This window comes from Haemaphysalis longicornis, unplaced genomic scaffold (genome assembly GCF_048455015.1).
Source record: "Haemaphysalis longicornis isolate Haplotype H1 unplaced genomic scaffold, Haemaphysalis longicornis Haplotype H1 scaffold_10, whole genome shotgun sequence".
Lineage (NCBI taxonomy): Eukaryota > Metazoa > Arthropoda > Arachnida > Ixodida > Ixodidae > Haemaphysalis > Haemaphysalis longicornis.
Window position 1 is genome coordinate 59,417,385 of NW_027526204.1, and position 23,096 is coordinate 59,440,480.

The window sequence follows — 23,096 nt, forward strand, 5'->3', positions numbered from 1 at the left end:
TCACACGCGAGTTTGAGCTTGAGTGAGTTTGAGTACGCCTGAGACCGAGTGAGTTCTGATTCCATTTTCAGTTTGACTATATTTTGAGTACTGAGTATGAGTGAGTTCTGAGTTTTGCGCTCACTGCGAGTTTGAGTTTAAGTGAGTGCAGATGTGCTGCTCAGCAACGAGTCTGAGTTTGAGTGAGTGGTGATTCGAAAATAAATTTGAGTGAGTTTGAGTGAGCCGCGCTAACTTTGCCGAGGTAGGTATGCTATGCTTACAATGCCCCCAGTTTGGCGAAAGCCGCGAGAGTGAGACAACAAACCAGCAATCGTGTGCGGACAGCGTGATAATGGGTTCTTTATTGTACTGGACAATGATGGCTCATGAAATGCTACACTGGGGGAGGTATACCACGAGAGAAGGCAGACGGGAGAGAGGGGGGAGGGGGAAAGGGTAACGGGAGAGAGGAGTGCCAGGCGCGACCATTTACAGCACGGCGACCCACAAAGGAACCACACGCAAGCGGGCCGGTCGCCAATTGAGCAGGACGTTAACGCGAGACTGTCATTACCACCTCCTCGTTATTACATAACTCGTTTGGGGAGGAAATCTTCAGGGCAAAGGAAGGCTGGGGTGCTGCTTTTGTCCCACCAGGAATCGGGGAGGGGGGCGGAGAGAGAGAGAGATTTGGTTCAGAGGAGACAGCAACCATCTCCCAAGAACTGAACAATAAACCACAGCTCGTGCGCAAACTGCATGAGACCACGGGAATTCCCTCCCCTCCACCGAGAAAAACGTGCCCATTTGTGACCGGCAGGGAAACGCCACACCCCAGCCCTCCGCGACCTTCATCCCCGAAAGACGATTTTCCCTGCAATGTGCAAACGCAGCGTCTTGTGCCCCTGCCTCGTTTCCGGCAATGGTGCTTGCGGCGACCGCAAACTTGCGAAACAATAAAATGCCGAACGGTGCAAGCACAAACACTCGCATGGCAAAAGCCACGTATTAAAAGAACAAAAAAAAAATGTTGCGCAGTTTACTCGTAACACAGTGCCGGGAAAGCGAGAATTTGACTCGCACACCGATGCGAAGCGGGGGTGAAATCGGGAATTCCCACAATGCAACACTATACCTCCTGAAAAAAGGCGTGCTTTGCACATGCTGTCGTACTGTACAGGAAATCGGTTATATAGGCAATGGAGAAACGATACGCAGCGATTCGAGGCACAGTTAGAAGAGAGAAGAATAAAAATAAAATAAAGAAAAGGCCGGGAAAGAAAAAAAAAAGAAACAAAAATAGCACTGACACGCAATACGGCACACCGATAGGATGAGAGGGAAAAAAAAAAAGGGAAAAAGGCCACGCTATGTACAGCTTTGTACAGTGATGTTCGCGCCGTTGCCATCAGCTGCACTCCCATAAAATGTTCGCATTAAAACGTCAACACGAACCTCCCAACCCGCAAAATGGCTGTCGGATTGTTTTGAATTTCTCGTACAGTTTCAAAATTGTGCGGGGAAGAAATGCAGTAGTTTTGACTACTAAATATTGAAAAGAAGATTTGTTAAAAAATTTCGCTTCGCACAATTTCCAGGCATCCATCCAAACGTATTGAATGGATGGTCAACAATGACGGGCTTGAAATCAAATTTGTAAAATCCCAAACCAAAAGATGACCTCTGACCTTAGCGGAGGTTTTTAAAATATTGAGCCTGAAATAGTAGCAACAACGACAAAAAAAGGGGGACTTGTGAAACCACAGGAAACCAAAAAGGCCCTACCAAAGTGTGCTTGGATTTTTAAATAACCAAGATTCGTCTTCAAACACAATCCTTAATACCTTGGCTCAAAATTACCAAACGAATCCCAAGGTTTGCACCACAATGAAAATAACAGCGCGGCTATGTGTAGTCCTGAAAAACTGAATTTCAGAGGTCAACGTTGTTGCAATAATTATGCAATGTGCTCAAAATATTTAATAACCACAATTCGTTTCAACAAGTAATCTCGAATTTGTCGCATCTCTCGATTCTAACAACCCAATTTCGTCTTTAGACTGGGCCTTCACCAACAGGTCACACTACCTCCCTAGGGAGCCTGGATTTCAATAACCACAATTCGCTTCAACAAGTAGTGTCAAATTTGTCGCGTCCTATAATCTCGTTGCCTCTGTTGAGCTCTTCTCGTATGCAACTCACATTTCTCTACCAGCACAGAGCAGGATCCACAAACGTAATAAATGCAAAAATGCAAACAAGCATGCAATTAATTATCTATTCTTAAGTGCCCCTGAAGAAGCTATTCAAAATTAATTCGTAAATGCTTTCGTGAGTGCCTGAAAAGGAGAAGCTAAAGATGCAACCTCAATAAGTGAGTTAGCTTCGCGACTAGTAGGCCGCGGGTTTACGAATCTAAAGACGAAAAAAAAATCCACGCACCCCTCCTGGATGCGTGCGTCAACGCCAAGTCGCGTATTCACCCAATGGATACTGGCCTGATCCCCACAAGCTAGCCAGCTTCGGCGACTGAAACAAAGCAAACTGTTTCTTAAATGTGACGAAAATTTTCCTGCCAGAAAAACCTGGAACCCAACAGACACCCCTAACGTTAAAGCCCTACTTGGAGTTGCAGCACCTCTTTCGAAGCATATTTCATTCCTGCACTCACCAATAACACAATCTTCACAACGGACCGAAGCAGACGGGTTGTCGGCCAATCTAATTTGGAACACACCCACTCAAGAAAGAAAGAAAGAACCAAAACCCTTACTGAACACAACCCGACAGCAAAAATGAACGCGCAAGAATGCAAACGGACGTTACGGACGAACGGACAGGAGAAGACAACCCTCCCAAAAACTGAACACTGCTCACGTGCCTGTAGGGGGCAGCTTAGCAAGCTTCGTAAAACCTTCCGACCAAAAAACAAAAGAGAAACAACAACGAAAAATAGAGAGACAACAGAAAAACCGGCAACCTCCTCCTCCTCCCCGTCTAGGCGCACAGAATGCGAGTCCACAGATGCCGACAGAGCAACGAACGCGCACACCACCCTGTTCCAGCCAATCCCCCACAGGAAAGAAGGCAGTAGTGCGACGACAGCCGGGCAGCAAGAGTCTGTTTTCCTGCCCTCCTCCCCGTGACCAGTCGAGCCACCTTCGATAAATACAGGCCGACAGCAGTCCGCTCCACGGAGTCACGGGAAGGAGAAGAGGGGGGCCGCCGCGGCTAACACGGCAAACGGTGCGAGATGTCGTCGTCGGTAGCGGCGGCGTCACTGCACACCGGCGCTCAGCTCTGCCCAACGATGAGAGCGGCCGCTTTGTCGCCCTGGCCGTCGCTCTCGCTGAGCCGATTCTTCCGTCGCTGCCGGCGCCGGGGTGATGGCGACTTGGCCGTCTCCGTAGCCGCTTCCTGATGCTCCAGGGTCAGCGAGCGACCCCTCTTGCGCGTCGGTTGCGTCGGGCTGCCCGGGTGCGAGGGCGGAGACGCCGAACCCGCCAGCTGCTGCTGCTTGCGGTCGATCTCTTCGTCCTCGGGGTTCTTGGTGTAGCTGTGCTCGATGAGGTGCGGGCTCATCTCGTACAGCTTGAGCTCGCGTTGCGTCAGCTCCGACAGCAACGGTACCGTGTCGTCGTAATCGTCCTCTTCCTCGTCGTCGGGCATGGATGGGATGTCTGATGGCGGCGGTAGCGGAATCTCAAACGGGTCCGCCGGTTTCTTCTCGGTGACCGCCGGGGCGGGGGCCTTGGTCGGCGACTGTGCGCAAGAGTTGGCGGGCGGTTCGTCGCCTCTGTCGTCTCCAACTGGAGAAAGTTCTTTGACGCCTTTCCTGCTCCGCTGCTCGGCCTGCCGTCGGCTTCTTTCCCGGACCGGCTTGACTTCGGCCTTTTCTGCAACCTTCTTCTTCTCGCGCTCCTTTTTTCCTTTCGGAGGAGAGGTTGGCTTCTTCGGTCGGGCGTCTGCGTTGTCTGTTTCTAATAACGGTGCACCAGCTTCGTCGCTTTCCTTCGCCGTTGGTTCGACCTCGGCTTTGGCTTCCTCCGCAGCCTTCTTCTTCTCTCGTTCTTTCTTCCCCTTCGCTGGCGAAGTCGCCTTCCTTGGGCGAGTTTCCGTTTCAGTTGGCGCGGGTGTCGCATCTTCCGATTCTAACGACGGTGCAGCGGGCTCAACTGTGGAGTCTTTTCCTTCTGCGAGCTCGGTCACAGGCTCAGCCTTGTCCGCAATCTTCTTCTTTCCTCGCTCCTTCTTTGCCTTTGCAGTTGCCTTCTTCGGCTGAGTCGCTGCTTCCGAAGGCACGGGGGCTGCGTCGTCTGCTTCTAACGGTGTCGCGTCGAGTTCAGCCTTTGCTTCGGCATCTTCTGCAGCCTTCTTTTTCTCCTTCCTTCCCCTTGCAGGTGACATGGCTTTCTCTGGCTGAGTTTCCGCTTCAGACGGCGCGGAAACTGCGTCGTCTGCTTCCGACGGTGCAACGGCCGGTTCACCTGCGGCGCTTTTTTCCTCCGTTGTCTTGACCTCTGGCTTCTCGGCAACCTTCCTCTTCTCACGCTCCTTCCTTCCCTTCGCGGGCACGGCCGTTTTCTTTGGCTCGGCTTCAGCTTGTGCGGCGGCAGCGTTGTCTGCTTCTGGAAGTGGCACGTCGGCTTCGGCCGCGCCGTTCTCGGGTTCTTCCACCTTCTTATCCTGGTCGGGGTCTCTCCGCGAACGCTTTGATATCCGGTTCACAACGTCTTCCTCCCTCATCCGCTTCTTCTTCTCCCTGTCTTTCAACCTCGCTTCCGTCTTTGTCTCCGGCTTGGCTTCCGCCTTGGGCGGGCCTTCCGCTTCCAGTCCAGGCTCTGTTTTCGCTTTCTTGGCCTCCGGCTCCATCTTCGTCTTGGCAACTTTGGCTTCTTTCTTCTTTCCCTCCTGTTTTCCCTTCGCCTGCTCCTTCTTTGATTCGTCCAGTGGCGCAAGTATGTGGATCTCTGCTGCCTTGATGATCAGCACATCCTCTTCAAGTTCGTCCCTAATTTTTTTCTTCTCCTCAGCGGCTGCGTCACCACCAGTGGCCGGCTTTGGCTTGGATACAGGCTTCCGCTCGAGCCGGTCAAACTCCTTGAACAGCATGTCCTCCACCTCGAGGAGCTTCCGCTTGCGTGCCCGGCCTTCTGCCTTCGGGGGAGCGGGAGATTTGTCTTTCTTCACTGGCGCAACTTTGTCGGGCTTCTTTGCAGTGGCCTCTTCTTTCTTCTTCTTCTTCTTCCCTGAGAGCTTCTCGACGGCATTCTCCTTGTTCTTCTTTGGGACGGGTTCGCTCTTGGGTGTGCTGTCGCCTGCCGAAGCCGCATCTCCCTCCGCGTCACTGGGGCTCAACTTGGCTTCTGTTGGCTTCGCATCCTCTTCCACCAGCGGTGCCTCGTCGTCCGCTTTCGGCGCAACCGGGCTCGGCGGGGATTCCTCCGCGGCGGCCCCCTTCTCCCCGTCCTCCACAACTTTATTCTCGGAGTAATTTTTAAGGATCCGCTTTTTCGGGGAAGTGAAATTCAGCCGGACCATCAACTTACGGCCCGTGCGTGCTGCTGCCGGCGTCGACGACGACTTGGCGCCAGAGGACGATGCCCGCTTGTTGGGAGCCGCCTTCTTTGCCGCTGCTACCACTGGCGTCTTTTTCTCCGACTTGGTCTTCTTCTCTGGCTGCGCCTTTTTCACCGACTGCGGCTTCTTGTCGGCTGGTGTCTTCTTCTCTCGCTTGGGCGGTGCTGCTGGAGTGACCGACTTCCGGGCTGGTGTTGCTGCCAGGGGCTGTCCGGTGGACTTGGCCCTGGACTGTTCGCCCTTGACCGTGAAGTCAAAGTCCGAGACGCTCAGCGGACTGTTCACCTCCTCCAGGTAGGCAGACAGCTCGTTGCGGGACCGGAACTTCTTTCCCTGCGGGCTGCAAAGGGGAGAGAAAAAAGAAGGGAGTTGGGGAGGGCACCCAAGGAACTAATACATGCCATTTGGAAATCAAATATTTAATGAATGGGAGAGCAGTTTTTAGACGAATTTCGGAGACTCTTTGGCACGTCAACAATGTATACAGCAATGATACTTTGATTTTGCTATGCTTGTGCCACGAAATACTACATGTTTGCAAAATTAAAAGCTACTAGATGGAGGGCCACTATAAACACCACTGCTGCTGAACGCACGTCTCCATCAGAGCACCTCACAGTTTACCAGATTTTTAAGGTTCCTAAGCAGCGCCCAAGCAGTTTTAGGTCGGGCGCCACTTCCTTCATTCGACAACTTAAAAGGTTTATGAAGAGAAAATACAACTTTGTTTAACTTTAAAGAGTTAGACTTTAGTACTTCACTCAGCTTCATTCCGTCAATGAAAGACTTTTTTTAACCGATGAAAATGCAAGAAATACTTCTTTTAAATTGCGCGCCACCGTGACATGTTATCGGCGCGAGTGGCGTCACATGGGCCAGCACTAAAAGCATAATTTTCGGTGTGTTAGGTGCACGTTAGCATTCAAGTGATTCGATCAAATGGAACTAGTGGCCCCACTACAATCGTCCAGTCACGTGTCCTTGCGATTGATTAGTTCGGCCGCCGTCAATCGCCCAAACAAGACTCTGTGACTTCATAGAAAAGTTGCTGGAACAGGGCTAGCGAGTCGCCACAGCTTCACACGTTTCCTTTAATATCTCTGTTATTTTTTGGAAGTTTGTGATTAAATCGGTATCATTTTGATCAGGAAAAAGCAGCCTTTCCAATGAGACAAACTTGTATTTTGTCTTCATGGCTCCTTTAAGCTTCTAAAGCATGCCATCATTTCAACATCTCCATGTAATACCGGGCCACTTTTGCTTCAAACCAGAGCGCATCAAAACGACAAACCTGGCTTTGCCTTTGCGCCATGTCCAGGCATAGTACAGCACACTTTCGCCACGGGCAAGCTAACTTTGAGTTGAGAGTGGGCCCATTTCAATTCAAAACTGATGTGGACTTAGCCTACAAACTTGGCCTAGAGTCAACTACTGCGGCTTTTTGTCACAAGTCTAATAATGACAACAAATTGGCTTCACAAGTGCGTTTTTTGAATCAGTTTGGTTTTCACCTATGCGGCAAAAACGATTTTCGATGCAAACTTGCATCATCCATGAGTAAAAATTGGGGGCGGGGGGAAAGCACCAATCATAGTTACAGTCCATTACCATTTTTATTTTTGGAATAAGTGTGGTGACGGTGAATAAACAGACGGGCTTATGCACCAAGTCAAGACAGCTGGAAACATTGACAAGGGTTCACTAGTGAAACTAGTCCCCAATTCCAGGTGGAATCTAAACATTTCATTGCCATTACGCACGTTGCCAGCAGTTCAACCACAAATACCACTGGGACCACATGCAGACTGTTTACAACAGTTTTCGTTTCATTTCTGCACTGTGCAATTTGTATTTGGCATTACTATACAATTACCCAACTGCAAGCCGATTCGCCACGGTGCCTTCGCTGCCTCCTATTGTTCCACACAGAAATCGTGCGTTCTCCACAGCTGAACCCGATTTAACGATGAGTGTCCCAGCCGCAAGTTCAAATGGAACACCCAGTCATCAAGTATCAGTACGGAACGCCACACAAGCTTTTCTAATTTTGGCGCGTGGGTATTTCTGGAGGTCCAGCGGTGCCTCCATGTATACTGACAAAGCCAACAACAGAATTGGTATCATTATTCCGGAGATAGTTTAGGTGGCGCTGCAATGCAGGATGACTTTAATATTGGACCACATTTTTTTGCCTGACAGCTCCTTGGTAAAAGTGTGCTGGCAACTGAGGCCTCCGAATGCGCATCAAAAGATCTCAACGAACAGCCAGTGCAAGTTCTTGCAGCTAAATATTTATAAACTCGCAGTGAACGTTGGCTAACATTTGCCACCGAGTTTTGTTTCAAACTTCGAGCAGATTTCTCGGCCTCACGCACTCATCCGGAAATATTGGGGTGGCTGCAAATGAAGTGTCGGTTGTCGACAAGGCATTTACATGACGCGTGGAAGATGTTGTGTTGCCTTCAGTGTCAAAAAAATGTCCAGTTTTTCGAAGAGGATTGCGCGAAATAGTGCCACCGAAATTGAGGTTCTGCCTCACTGTGTGGCACGGGCACCACGAGTGCTAACATTTTACGTTTTTGCACGTGAAAAAATACCGCATCAAATGATCTTTCCCCCCCCCAATGTGTTCTTTAAAATCTGCAACATGCATATACTGAATCTCTTCCACTATCACAAGTTGTTTATTTGCAATTAGTTTTGTGCATTATTCGTTTAAACACCAAGTTTGCCCTTATTAAAAACAGTTTGAAAGAGTGGCATCATCAAGAGAAGTATTCAATCACTGATATTTAAGTGCACAAAATTCTACAAAATATACATATATATATATATTTCAGATCCCTAAATAGTGGTCTATTCCCTGGTGGTAATGGAAGAGTTAATCGCTGAATAAGTGAATTAACATTTTGAAGTCCGACACAGCACCAAACCCCACTGCAAAGCAGTCTCTACAAAATGCCTGTGCAGTTGCAAGTGGCAAATAATGAATCTCCTTTTTACCGCTTCACACACAAATCAGTGCTCTCGCCTTTTACCAAAAAGAAATCGAAGGGTGCGCAGATTAAAACTCCCCATGCACCCGCAAACAAAACTTTTAAGAAAGGTTTTTATAAAAAAAATAAATACAGCAAGAGGAACTTTGAAAGAAGCTGCAAGTTCTCAACCCTAGTGTGTGAGAAAAAAAAAAAAAAAAATCAAGGTGTGAAGCATCAGCAAATGGAAAACATCCTGCTTACATGATTCAAGGAAGTTAGAGCAGCAGGAGTGAATGTCAATGGGTCAGTCCTACGCGACAAAGTTGACAACATCGTGCCCTCCTTGTACATTGAAGACTTCCAAGCGTCCGGCGGCTGGCTTCACTGATTTAAGGCATGACATGGATCGTCGTACAAAAACAGTGTTTAGCGAAGCAAGAAATACTGGTAGCTCCTCCTTTTACGTTTCAGAAGAATTTACTCCCGGACGTTGAAAGAAAGAAGGTGCCGCACAAATTAGATAGCTATTTCAATGTTGCTCAATAAAAGTGGGTTGCTGAACAAGTATGCATATTTTATTCCTCCACCGCCATTGCCCTCGTGGCGGCCACCCACACACCCACCACCCACCTAACCATAATCACAGACTCTCAACAGGCCTGCCGATATTACCTCCAGGGAAGAGTACCCCCGGCAGCGCTCAAGCTCCTGAAAGCCATTCGCGACCTACCTACAATAACAATCGTGTGGACCCCGGGACACGCCTCCCTCCCTGGGAATGAAGCAGCACATGCTGCAGCCCGCGAGCTTCACTTCCGGGCGTTCCCTACAGGGCCAGGTGGCTCGGACTCTACGACGGCCACTATCCATCCTCTTCCACCCTGCTTCACCGACATCTTATCCCACTACCGCCACGCTCGCTGAAAATATCCTCCGCCCCACCCTACCCTGTCCGTCAAAGAATCACGAATCTGGCGCAGACTACAAACTGGCACATACTATAACTCCACCATCCTCTCCCACATCTCCCCCTCACGCTTCGAGTACAACTGCCCGGACTGTCAAGTTCCAGCCACCACTGCCCACCTCGTCTTCCTGTGCCCTCAGCACCCTGTTCCTCTCCCTTCCCCTACCCCGGAGCAGTGGGAATGTGCGTTGACCAGCTCGGACCTGCAGGAGCAGCTCAGCCTGATCCAGCGGGCCATGCGAGCAGCGGCGGCGCGCGGCCTCCTGAACTGAGGAGGCCACCCACCATTCTTTTTTTTTTCTCAATAAATGTTTTCCCTTCTTTTTTTTAACCTCTTTGGATAATACGATATTCGCTTGATACGTTTTATTTTATGGTTCCTGTGAAAAACGTCTCAACGAGATTTTACAACCCCTGCGCACGTGATCATTTCTACTACGGCGCTACTGTACGCTTCTGATGCTACAGGAGCCGCGTGACACAACAACTTAAAGCAAAAACCAGTTCATTTTAGTATGATCCTCACAATAAATATGTGCGTGGGTCAGTGTAAGCTCGTGACAAGAGAACGTGCCACTGCAATATCCGCTGGGCCATCAGGACCACTACTGCATTCCCTGGGAAGGAGAGTATAGCCGGAATAGTTTTGAATAAGCGAGCACGAGGACCACCGTGACTCAAACACTTCATCTTTACACCCTGAAAAAACGCAAGTGTGATTGTACGACACGATAACGCAAATGTGCTACGTACCATATTTACTACACAATTGTAAGTCGACTCGAATGTAGGTTGACCCTCCCAAAATTGCATCTCTCTCTCTCTCTCTCAAAAAAAAAAAAAGAAGAGAAAAGCGAGCGCAGAAAGCAGCCCGTTTAAGCACTGCTGTGAACGAGCGCTTAGAGATCTTCGTGGCCAGGGCACTCATGACAGAAGGGATAATTCAGCACAACACAGAAGTGACACAAGCATGCGGCCGCCTAGAAAATCGTATCACAAAGAGAAGCTCTTCCGTCAACTACCGATACCCCCCATGCGGCGGCTCTTCCATCAATGATCGATGCTCTACGCTCGTGGTGCGCGCAGTAGATGCTAAAAAAGAAAAGCTTCTGTATAAGCACGAGGAATAACCATGCGCTGCGGGTTGAGCGGGTAACTTTATTCGCAATTATAAGAACACAGTCGCTGCGAGACGACGACTATCGAAGCTACCAACAGCGGCCATTGCCGCGTGATATCAAAACAAACAACATGGTGGCTGACAGAAAGCAGCCGCTCGTGATTTCCTTTGATTCGCGAGTATGTTGCTCGCACTGAAGAAACGCTTTGTTTGTCTCGCTACGCTTCGACCGTAACCACAGAAATGGGGGTGTTGAGCTTTCCGCAGCTCGTAGCACCCCCGATTTCTCATTTCTCTCGCCGTTACAAGCGGCACAAAGTTCGATTTCGATTCTAAGTCGACCCCCCAACATTGGCTTGTCAAGCTTAAGGCCGAAAGGTTGATCCTTTGTCCCAAACAGCTTTGCCAAGCTGTTTTTCAGCAGTGCTACCTCCCCTTGCATCAAACTACAGGTAAGTTTAATTGCATTTACCCCCCCACCCTCCCCAGGGACGTAAATGCGGCCAAGTGCTGCCCAGCCTTCACCATAAGCAGCACTTAAAGGGGCCATGCAGACAAAACACAACCGGTTCATTCGAAAGACTGCCTCGTTAGAATCATACTGATGCCAGTTTTAAGGCACACTTCGCTCAAATAAGCTGCAAAATCGGGGAAAAAAAAAAAAAAAAAAAGGGAATGGCCATGTAACCCACTAGCTCATTTCCCACAGCAAAACCTATGATGCCATACTGCCCAGCTGCGCAATTGGCTGGGGCTGGCAAACACAAAGTAGCAGGGCTTATAAGCTTGCCGAACGAGCTTTTTGCACTTACATTTAGGGCACATTCTTTTTACAGTAGTAAGAATGGTGGGGGTAAACCGTGGAAGTCACGAAAGTGCACGTAAACATAGAAGTAACGATGCGTACCGCTGTTGGTGCTGCGCGCACTGTGGCCATTTCAGCTGAACAGCACTGCGGCGTTTTGGGGTTATCTAAGACGCACTGACCGATTGCCGTAGGCAACGGTGTCTTACGTGACCATATTTGTCGAGTGAACGCCGCGGCGTTACATGAAATGATTATTTTATACCTGAACAAAAACAAGCCCGGTACAAATGCGGTCAAAAACCAAAGCAGAAAACAGCCTGCCGTGGTACGGCAGCGCCATCCAAGTTGACTAACGGTAAACAAGGTTCCCCAGGACGTATGAAATCATTGCAGACGTCACGAAAACACATGATTTGGTGGGAAAATAAAAATTTTAACCTAGATTGAATAATTTGTCGGTGAATAAAGCATTTATTGCTTCCGGACAAGTGCTGGGGGCACCACAAAACACAAAGTCTTTTGAATAAAACAAACTTGTACTTTGTCTGCGTGGCCACAAAGTCTTTTGAATAAAACAAACTTGTACTTTGTCTGCGTGGCCCCTTTAAAGGCTTGTACGGGAGAAGAGGGAATGCACAGCAGCACTGTCGTGTGTTCCCGTCTTTTCCCGTCCGTGTACTCAAGCGCTGTTTGCGATGAATCAAAACCAACTACCCCAACTGTCGATTCTGCTGCCCAGCCTTCATCAATGGGCCGTTGTGTTGCTAGGACCTTTCTCCCAGCAACGGCTGAAGAGCCGTCCTTCCCCACTGAACCCCAGCAACGAGCCTAGTCAGTTATAGTGGAATGTTTGAAGCGTATGACCACCAAAAATTGTGGTCAGAGTTAAAAACGCTGTCACGTCCAACCCCAAATCAGTACTCCAATCTTTCTTGCGACCGATTAAACTGTTTTGACACTTTTCTGCTGTAGTCGTTTCAAGCCTACTGTAAGTTGACGAGAAGGGAAGTTGCCGCAACCCGCCAGGCGGGTTGAGTCGCCCGACTGCAAGCTATGCGCCTAGTCCAGGGTTTGACGGAAGTTCGTCTAGCCAGGTGGTGGATTCATAACAAAGTTGCGGTTACTGACCAAGTCAATTGAAAAAAATTGACGTTTCAGATCCCATACGCAATCCTTGATCACAATCACGGATTCCGTACGGGATCCGAAACGTCAACTTTTTTCAAATGACTCGGTCAGTGACCGCAACTTTCTTATGAAAGCTATGTGCCACCACAAATATTATGAACAACACACGGGGCTGCAATGGCTGCGGTTGAGAAAGTTGCCCCCACCAAGCATGCAACCAAGCATTCTCATAAAAAATTCAGATCACTGTGGTTTAACGTGCTGAAGATAACTCGGGCGATGAGCTGCGGTATAGTAGGGAAGGCCTCTGGATTAAGTCTCGACTGGCCGGGGATCATTAATGTGCACCGCAATCTTGACCCATGGGTGCTTTCGCTTTTCGCCTTTATCTAAAGCGGCCGCTGCGGCCGGGAACCGAACCCCCGTCCTTGGGCTCAGCAGCACGACGCCTCAGCCACTGTGGCAGTTCTCGTTCTCTTCCTTTGCTCTCCGATGATGATGGTAGGGTCAACATGCAACGCGACCCAGTCATTTCATCAGACCCACCTGTACAAGTAGACGTCGAACTTGCCAGCCGAGCGGCCGCTCTGTCGCTGGCACACCTTGCGGTACCAGCCCTCAGGAAGGTTCGGGTCGTCGAACATCACCGGGCTGTCGAGCTGGTTGATGGAGAGAGCGAGAGAGAGCAGTGAGCAAAATGTTTCCAGCAAGTGATCGGCAAGAGAGCAACACGACGACGTAGTCACCTCCGTGGTGAAGACGGGCGACTTCGCTGCCTCCGCCTCCGGTTCATTGTCAACGCCACCGCCTGCCATGAGTCAACTCCTGCGGGCAAAGAAGACACATTCGTTCGCAACATACACAGATTATCTTCTGGGTAGAAGCACTGGGCAAGACACCCCTTGCCAGGACTGAAACCATGAACAAACTGGTCACAGCAAGTTTGGCTGGAACATTTAAAGGGGACCTTAACTTACAACATCGCAAAGCCGCGGTTGCCACGGCCACGTCAAATGCCTTATGGCGGGAATCGCGCCATAACAACAACCGCATATTGAGGTGCGCTTTTAACTGCGGAGAGCTAGCGCTTGAGTCCAAGCTGGCCCGAGCCATTTAGACGCATCTACTCCGGACAAAAAAGAAAACGGTCCTCGAACCTGCGCGCCGTTTCGGGCCGACGATGAAAGTCAAGCGATGCAGCAGTTTCTCATAACGTTCGCGGCAGATCACGGGCAGCTAGTGGCCGGAAAGGTAAAAACGCGGCATGAATTGCAGAGCTGGCAGAGAACCTGGCTAGTGAAGTAACCAAGTTCGCCCAACATCGCGGAGGAGTGCGAAACGAAACACGACGCTGGCAGGCTCCATGAAGAAGCCCGCGCGCCTCTTTTGCATCGCCTGGCGGCGTCGCGCCCGCGTAGCCGACCGTTGCCGCGCCGTTTTCGCGCGAACGCGCTTCGAGTTGCTTCGTCTTTCTCGGCGCGTTAGTGCTAGCTCGCTGCCTTTTTCGCCGTCGCCCAACGCTCGAGGCGGCTCGCACCCGCACGAAGGCGACGACGACGAGGCCACCGAGCCCAGTGCGCGCGCTTCTCTCGAGATGGCCACACAAGGAACGGCCGAAGCGCCGCCACCACAACCCCGACGCGCGCTCGCCGCCGGTTGGCGTTACCTTGTCGCGCGTTGGCGCGCTGAGTCCGAACTCGACGATGGCGCACGCTTTGCCCGGGCTTGAGGGTCCGCGGCGATGACCACGAAACGGTAGAAACGTTGAGATGACGGAACTCAAAAATTTTTCGATTCTTCGACCATGTCAACAAATTTCCATTGTGGAAAACTAAGCCAATTTCGACGCCAAAACTGACGGGCGCCGCCAGTTGCGCACTTTCTTTCGCGGAAAAAAATGGAAGCGACATAGAATTGCCTTGCGACGTGACTTTCTAGTTCTTGTTCTAGATGTCGCTAACAACGCTCTAATAACGCAACAATAATTTAAGTTAATTATTTTGTTTGGTTATAATCAATTAATAATTAAGTTTATTTTTTAGTTCTTAGAAGCTTTACATGCAAAGAGTGTTATTAAACACTTGTGGATAAAAAGATTAGTTCTTACTTTGCACAAATAAGCTTCCGCTCAAGAAAATAGTTTTACATCACACTGTTTTTTTACGATTTTAACGGCATTATTAAACTATACGAGCCAACAAACCAAACAGTATTCACGGCATTCTTAAGTTGTCAACAAACTAAACGCTGGTACTAAAGTGAAAATAACAGAAACACCTCGCTGGAAAATCCGAAATGCATTGTGCACCGTTGCGCACTGATACAGTTTGTGCCACCCGCGCAGTTTGTCTTGGTGCGTCAGAGCGGTAACAGTACGTGCTAAACTAAACCTTGGAACACTTCACAAAGAGACTGAAAAAGCGTTTTTGCAGCGGCGTCGTTCAGGTCCGAGCTGTTTCTTGGCGTCGGTTGTAACAGGCCTCTGTTTTAGCGCTTCTAGTGCTTAGTCTCCGAGATGTTCGCCACGGCAGCCGAAGACGTTCGAGTGTGGTCTTCGGCGTCGCTGGGCATGTGCTACAAATTCGGCATCGGCAATTCGCCGAAGGTGGCTAGCGTTTCCTGGAGCGCGGATGGTGCGTACTGTGATTCTCTCTCAACTTCAAGTTGTACCTGCCTTATTGTCGTGTACTTGCATCGTAGCGACGTTGTCACTGCACTGGTAGCACGAACGCCGTTGAACACATGATACGTTGGTCAGTAAATAGGCAGCGAAGTGCAGAAAAGGAATGTACCAGTTGTTTTCGCACACAAGGATTCGAACGCACAGCCGTGTGTGACTTTCGGGGTTACGAACGGCGCTCAGCTAAAGCGGCTAAGCGGATGCCTTCAATGGAAAGCCCTGCTAAAGAACACCAGTGAACGCTCGCCGCATCGGTCCCATTTAGGTTTATCTTGTCTCTTGCCTTTTATGCGAGAGGTATGTGGGGGAGGGGGGGTTATCGAATAACACTACTGTTTCGGCTAATCCTCTCGAGTGGATACACGCTATTTCTGCCTGCTCAACTACATGAACTGACAGTGGCGCGTCGAAGTGTGCTGTCAGTTTAATAGCGCGAAGTTGTTCGGCCTGTTTGAAACAAATTTACAGTGAAAGTAGCCGATCACATCGGGAATTCTTCCCCCTACAATCCCACCATTATAAGTCGAGGCTATTGCGAGAAATTTTTCCCAAGGGCAGTGGTACCGATCTGTGGGCCACCATTGTGACTCGGAGTACTAAAAACGTGAAGCTTTGTGAAGATTATGAAGACTCAGTTTTTATTCGTGTGTATTGACCTACAGTTTCAGACAAGCTTTCCCCCCCTCAGCTGGCTTGTCTTGTTATCATGGTCACTGGTTTTGTGCCCGGCCATCCGAGGAAAAAAAAAAAAAGAAACTTCTGATGCACTCGGGGAGTAAATAGCATGCCTGTTGAGTGTTGATACACGCTGTCCTTATAGGAGCAAGGAAAATTGTGGTCTGTTAATGGACCTTGCCGAACAATATGACCTTTCCAGGCTTCACCAATGAGAAGTACGGACGCTGACTTTCGACCCGCTCTTTCTCCCATTTCCTCCACTCCTCCTGTTGTTGCCGCTGTCTGCAGGTACCTTATGTGCTTTAATTTAAAAGGATGAACTGGCACCGCGGGGGTGTGATTGCATCTAATCCCGGCCTTTTCTGCAATCCATGAGGTCAGCCACTATGTGTTTTGACGTCTAATAAAACTGCAATAAAATGGATAGTTGGGCGAGTTGGTGGGTGTTCATGGTGAGTTGTTATAGAGCAAACTGACGATGGACTGACGAAGAAAGTGCGAGACAGGCATCTATCCTTCGTGTGTTTGCACTGTGACGTTTCAAAAGAAAGTACAATAGCCTGGTGCCTTTGGTGAGTAGCGTGGCCATTGTTCCGTTTCAGGGAAAATGTTAGTCTGGGGGCGGCCATCCTGCGACGCAGCAATTTTGTAGAGGCCGAAATCGGCTTGCTTGTGAGTGAAAAAGAGGAAAGAATGATTCGATGGTACAGTCGAACCTCGTTAAACGAAGTACTTTCAGTGCAGTAAATTAGTTCTTTATATCTGATATTTGTTATAACTATGAAGGTAAAAATCTGCTCTAATAAATCGGCTATCTGGCTCACGCAACAATCCTAGATAAAAAACGCATTGTTCTAGGCTTCGAACTCGCTATAAACGAGGTAGTCCTTATCTGTATCCTTGCGTCATTTCAGACTAAACTGAACGGAACGTGAGAATGTGAAATTATAACAGAACAAAGTTCGTTTTGCAAAACAGGCCAGCCTTCTTATTTACTGGAAGGAGGATGTGGCAGTCTGAGCGGAATGAAGTTTCTCACCGTGTCCACGCAATGAAGGGCCTTAAGCTACTAAAGAGATGGTTGTTTTGTCCCAATTTTTTTAAATGTAGCTTTTATTATGCTAGCTGTCTAGTTTTGAGCCTCGTGGGTACCAAATATTTCTCCATTATAGCCTATATCGCGTGGCTCTCGAGGGTTTCGGTTTGGTTATAAAAAGAATGGGGGTCATTGAAATGAAGTGTGATTAAAAAAACTTCGTATTTAGTTCGCTAATCCGATAATTCACTATATCAGTGTTTGCTATAACAAGGTTTGACTGCATTTTACACTGCACTTTTTTTTCTTTGCTCCGTGAGGTGTTACTCCTAGCCTCCTCAGTTCCTCAGCTACACAGCAATGTCCTGTTTAAGGGCGACTCACCTGATCACGTTCTTATTGGACTTGCTAATTCATGACCCACGGGCTTAAAAAGCACCGTGTACCGATATGAAAGGTTTTACGAATTTATAGAAACGTTCCTAACAGCATAGTAGGAATACATAACTTCTTTCGTGAGATGCGAAATAAATAAGACACACATACCCCTGCTACACTAGCATCCGAATGTCATTTGAACCAAATGTCACTTGACTCAAATGCCAAGTTGAGCTGCTACACTAGGTTTTCAAATGCCATTTGGCTCAAATGACATTCGAGCCAAATGAGCACCGAGAGATACATTTGGGATTTCAAATGCCATTTCCAGATTGGAAATAAAAAATATAATACTTCTGTATGTAAAACAAACAAAATATTGTTGATTGTGAAACTTTTTTCACTGTTTATTTACTTAAAATACGAAAGCAACATATTTAATTTGCATACTCTCGAAACCAGTGGGTCAGTTGCAAAAAAACACAAACAAAAACAACGCAAGGCAGCCATATTTAGAGTCAGAACTGGTGTCTCTTCTAATTTGATATCATTTTACTGCCTCGGACTGCTCCTAAGTTTGATTGTTGTATTAGTGTACGAAAACGGAACGGGGCAACAACAGCGCCACTACAGCACAGCGAACAGTTGTGAAAGCTTTCAAATGCCATCGAAATTGTAGTGTAGCACGGCGGATTCTGAATGGCATTTGAAGCAACCCATTTGAGTCAAATGACATTTGGTTCAAATGACATTTGGACCCCAGTGTAGCAGAGTCTCATAGGAATGTTGACAGGTGAGTCCCCCTTAAAGGAGCCATGAAGAGAAAATACAACTTTGTGTAATTTGAAAGAACTAGGATTCAGTATCTCACTGAGCTCCATTACAGCCCCAAAAGATGTTGAAAAAAAGCAAGAAGTACTTTAAAAACTTTCAAATATTGCGACACCGTGACATGTTATGAGCAAGAATGACGTCATACGGGCCAACAAACACAATTTTCAGTGCCTTAAAACTGCACGTTAGCATTCAAGTGATGCGGCCAAATGGAACTAGAGGCCCCATTACAGACGTCCAGTCATGTGTCGTCGCGACAGGTCAGTTAGGCATCCGCCAATTGCACAAACAAGGTTCCGTGACGTCATAGAAAAGTTGCGGGAAATTGGCTAGGGCGTCGCGACTGCTTTGCAAGTTTTCTTTAATATCTCCATTATTTGTTCGAAGATTGCGATGATATTGGTATCATTGTTATCGAGACTAAGCCGTCTTTCTAATAAACCCAACTTGTATTTTGTCTTCACGGCTCCTTTAAGAGTGCAAACAGGTAAGCAGGGGGCCTAGGTAAGCAGCAGCATCCTTCCAGAGCTTGTCTGGTCTGCCCGACCAGTGCGGATGAGCTAGCAAGCATGGGCTGGTTCACCCAAACTCGAGTGTTGCCGTCATCCCGTCTAAGACCTGAGTGCGGATCGATGGGTTCCCGTCCCTCGCAGGGAAGCAGCTGGCGTCGGTGCCGCGCAGCCATGACCACATCCACCTCACGGCGTTCCTTGGCAGCCAGCCTTGCCACACCAAGTCATGCATCACTGGGGTGAGTGCTCGAGTCGCTAAGGGACTCTTTAGGCTTGGCTCGGGACATACATGCATAGGGCTTTTATAGAGTCCTTGGGGGCATTGTTCGTCGTACTACATCTTTGCTACACTAAAACCTTATAACAAGAGACACTGTTACAAGAGACACTTGGTTACAAGCGACATTTGGATGAAAGCGGTTTGGTTGGTTTTCCCATGTTCGCCATGTTAGCAACATTGCGTACAAGAGACCTTGGTTAGAAGAGACACGTTTCTTGGGTCCCTTGAGTGTCTCTTGTAACGAGCTTTTACTGTACTAACCAGTTCTTAATGACGCCGCACGACTACCTCCACTGTCTAATTCAAAAGAAACTGAGTCGTGATTGTCGCTGCTGGCGCTTGGAATTCCACACAGCCGCCACAGGCCCGGAAATATCAAGCTCTTGGTTTAAATTGGTGGGTGCGAAAAAATGGAACTGGGCTCCCATTACTGAATGGTTTGATCGGGTAAATTTGTCCGACCGATATTTCCTGGCACGCTGTGCAATCCAGCTCAAGCATCCCTGTTTTGCAGAAATACTATACCACTTTCCATGTTCAGCTACCGGTTCTGTGTTTAGCAGCGTTTTGTTCTAACGTAGCTTGCTTACATTAAGTGCGCTTACAGTGCGATAACTTTTTCGGCAAAATTTGCCAGTGTGCCGCGACAGTAGTCGTCGTCACATTTATGAGGACGCTGCATCCGAAATGACACACTTTGACAAACTTTTCCTGTAAAAGAAGAACTGTTGGTTCATTGATCGAAAACACAAGCTGGCAACTTGGTCAAGATAGTGTAGACTTTAGCCTAATTAACTAATTAGAATATCTTCATAATTTTTCCTAGTGTACTGTTCAATGCCCAAATGACAAATGAAACATGATCATGAAAATGTGAACCAGAACGCACAATAGTGTGATTTTGTTCCATGCATGTCAAATTGGCGTGGGTATTAATTACAGTAACGAAGTCTGGAAATGTGGCTTCCAAAACACGCCAATAGCGCACCATTATTGGACCTTCATGAACAGTGTTCTTTATTTTTGTGTGTTCTGGTTCTCGTTTTCATGTTTGTATTTCTTTTGTTCGTGACTGTTTAGAGGATGAAGCAGTGTTTGTGTAACCCATTTTTATTTATTTATTGTTACTGAGAACTCAGGGTGTGGAAATCAGGATTTTTATTTTCGAAGCGAATAGTGATTTCACCACACATCACTAGTGCCTTGTGGGAAAGCCTTCTGCCACGACTGGACGAAGCCAAACCGACAGTACTGATGACACCACAGAGAAGGAGTTTCTCATCATGCCACCGTCCCATTCTTGTCCGTTGACCTCAGTTTATGTTGGCAGAGTACCGTGCACCAAGATAAACGAACATATTAGCTATCATGCATAGAATTCCTTCTATTGTTCATCCGAGCCCATTCACAAAACCTGATTCAATGAAAACGTTGCGGAGCACCTAAGCTTTCTTTTGTGATGTGAGAATGCGTAAGTGCTGCTTCTGGTTGAATTGTGCGAGCACATGTATGGTAGAGTGTGTTGGTGTCGCTGCTGGGTAGAGATTGGTGAATTGGGCACTCTTTTCTGCTAGCTGGTGTCATCGCCATTGGCCAATCTGGCTGCGCTTGGTGTGTTGTTCAGCCTTAAACGTTAGGTGACCTTTACGCTGAGAATAGCAACGCGCAAAGTAACATCAAACTAATTGTACGGGAAGCTGTGAACACCGGTTGACAATGCAGCACCTACCATCCTACCCTTCTTTTCCCCGTGTGGCGTAGTGCCATCCAATAAATGTTGCTTCTGCCTGTCTGTGAGGCCTTATGTGGGGCCATTGCATGCCTCCGTTTCCAGCGAATGGGGGTGCTAGGCTGGCACATATCCGCGTTTGCAGCCAGTGGGAGATTCGACGAGGGTTTGCCGGCTGCATGCAGCTAATCACAATTTTCTGCTGACAGGTTTCTCGTCATGGGGATCTGGGGACGAAACTTTTTTCATCAACTGAGCCAAGTGATGCGTACACATGAACAAATGAACAGTCTCTTGTTAGCTAGTTTTTTAGATGGAACAAGCCGCATGCATTGACTCATCTGCACTACTAGTTTACAGTGCTTACCTCTAAGAACAGGTAATTGCAGAGCTCAGCTTTCACAACGTACGGTTCCAGCTTCTTGTCTGGTCAGAGAGTAAATCACGGTGCGTCAAAATGCTGACCTCTTTTTTTTTCCCCCTATTCTATGTCCTTGTGGAAGGGCCTTCCGTGTGCCTCGTTTAATCTCGTCGCCTGCTTTCCTCTTTTGTACAGGTGAAATGCAGCTGCGGGCAGGTGAGCCACCGCAACTCGCGCTACCTCTGCGTCGGGTCGGTGGACGGGGCGGTCATCCTCTGGGACGTCAAGAACAGCAAGACCGTCTACTTGTTCGAGGTTGGCCGTCGGACCTTCTCCCTACATCCCACGCCCTTCTGTTTTCTCTTTTTGCGTTTGCTAGCAGCGGAGGATTGTTTCGGGCAGGCACAGCAAAACAACAAGCTAACACGGTGCTAACCAACTTGCCCACTGACTGAAGTAGATTGCTGGGCCACTTTATTCATTAATTCTGGAGGGAGAAAAATTGGTTGCAGATGTGCGTGTCTTCTTTGTTCAGCCTCACTTCAAAAAAAGAACTGTGATTTATGAACATTTCCTGATTACTTTATCACCTTATAGGGTTGAATCTGTTGGCCTTCCATCTGTTTCCTTTTTGTTTTTGTTAATTCACGCACATACTTTTTGTTTTTTCCTTTCCGAGAAAAGTGCTTCCAAAATGATATTTGCAGTGCTTTCCCATCAACTGTGGCGACACGCTGTGTGGCCACAGGCAGCATTAAATGAATGACAGATATGTTTGGCTTGTATAAGCTGTGAAACTGGAATTCCTGTATTTGTTGCAGAGAATTTTAATTAGCTGATTGTGCATTATTTTAGCTCAAATTTCAGTGTGAGAGGCAGTCTGCACATCGTGTCTTCACTTTACGCGACACTTTCCCCATAACGTGCAAATGTAAGGCTGTCATCTTAGGCACAGCTTCCAAGCGATGTTGCAGCTTTTTCATGCCCTGGGGAGGGAACATGGCTTTTAAATTTTTTTTTTACATTTAATTCGTAATTTGACCAATTGCTGAGCACGTTTGTTACGTTTGCGCATGCTTTTATAGTTTTATTTTTACAAAAGTGAACTTGAGTTACATTATCAGCGTATGAAGTGTAAATAGGAAAGCAGAATTTGTTATATCTGGCATGTTTCTATTACTGGCTTCATTATAAGCGGACTACACTTTAGTACAGTACCAGCCACCCTGTTGTTCCCCAAATCTCTACAGTGCACATTTTGGAATGTTGGGCCACTAGAATGACATTGCAGCTTGTATTTTTGACCTTGCCAACCTCTTCCTTTTTCCCAATGTGTCCAAGGGGGAACGGATTGATTGCGTGCCTGTAATACTGGTCCACTCTTCCTGGGCAGAGAGATGTTGGTCACCTCGGGGTCAAATGCTCTTTCCACCCCAGGGCCACAAGGAGGTGGTGACCCAGGTGGCGTTCAGCGCGGATGACAGCTTTGTGGTGAGCGGGGCCTTCGACGGCAGCGTGGCCATGCACGCGGTGGACACCAAGCGCACCCGGGTACTCGCCGAGCCCACCGGCAAGGTGGGTTCCCACCACCGGGTTGGTGCCTGCAGTGGTGGTTCTTGTCGGGAAAGAACTTCTTCAGGGTTAGCTCCCTCTCTCTCTACCAGCTACAGTAAAGCCTCGTTACAAGAGACATTGTTACAAGAGGCACTTGGTTATAAGAGACATTTGAATGAAGGCGGTTTGGTTGGTTTTCCTATGTTCGCCATGTCAGCAACATTGAATACAAGAGACCTTGGTTACAAGAGACACATTTTTTTGGCTCCCTTGAGTGTCTCTTGTAACGAGGTGTTACTGTATGTACTCTTGATTGATGCTTGAGTATCGTTTGGGTAGACTACCAGTTGATACTCTACCAATTATGAAAGTTTATGTGGCTGCAAGTGTGTATGAAGTGCTCTATTTTTTAGACGTTGAGGACGTGAAGGGTTTTACTGTATTTGGGGTGGGTGAAGCGGCTGTTGGCTGATCAGGGTGGCACTTATTGC

At 48.1% G+C, this 23,096-nt stretch overlaps 2 protein-coding genes across 4 annotated transcripts in view; one reads left to right on the plus strand and one right to left on the minus strand.

The window, feature by feature from the left end:
* Positions 1-313: 313 nt before the first annotated feature.
* On the minus strand, positions 314-14,463 carry LOC144158611 (uncharacterized). 2 transcript variants are annotated; one of them, XM_077689622.1, is made up of 4 exons: positions 14,230-14,463; positions 13,310-13,388; positions 13,110-13,222; positions 314-5,902 (listed from the first exon to the last, which is right to left on the minus strand). In XM_077689622.1, exons 2-4 carry the CDS (start codon positions 13,376-13,378, stop codon positions 3,277-3,279), a joined length of 2,808 nt encoding a protein of 935 aa, XP_077545748.1. In that variant the 5' UTR covers positions 13,379-13,388; positions 14,230-14,463; the 3' UTR covers positions 314-3,276. The 2 variants fall into 2 exon arrangements, with proteins under 2 accessions (XP_077545748.1, XP_077545749.1); XM_077689623.1 differs by lacking the exon at positions 14,230-14,463 and adding an exon at positions 13,721-14,156.
* A 418-nt stretch (positions 14,464-14,881) lies between these two features.
* LOC144158613 (protein NEDD1-like) overlaps positions 14,882-23,096 on the plus strand; it is a 60,504-nt gene continuing 52,289 nt past the window's right edge. The window contains exons 1-4 of one of the 2 annotated variants that reach the window (XM_077689625.1): positions 14,882-15,196; positions 18,823-18,920; positions 21,247-21,366; positions 22,489-22,626. In XM_077689625.1, the coding sequence (XP_077545751.1) occupies positions 15,079-15,196; positions 18,823-18,920; positions 21,247-21,366; positions 22,489-22,626 (474 nt within the window). In that variant the 5' untranslated portion in view covers positions 14,882-15,078. The remainder of the gene's footprint in view (positions 15,197-18,822; positions 18,921-21,246; positions 21,367-22,488; positions 22,627-23,096) is intronic. The other variant, XM_077689624.1, reaches the window with a different exon arrangement.

Coding starts and splice junctions, on each gene's coding strand:
- LOC144158611 (XM_077689622.1), bottom strand. CDS start 13,378: ATGGCAGGCGGTGGCGTTGACAATGAACCGGAGGCGGAGGCAGCGAAG. Junction 13,223..13,309: donor CGCCCGTCTTCACCACGGAG/GTGACTACGTCG, acceptor TCCATCAACCAG/CTCGACAGCCCGGTGATGTT. Junction 5,903..13,109: donor TTCGACGTCTACTTGTACAG/GTGGGTCTGATG, acceptor TCCCCTTTGCAG/CCCGCAGGGAAAGAAGTTCC.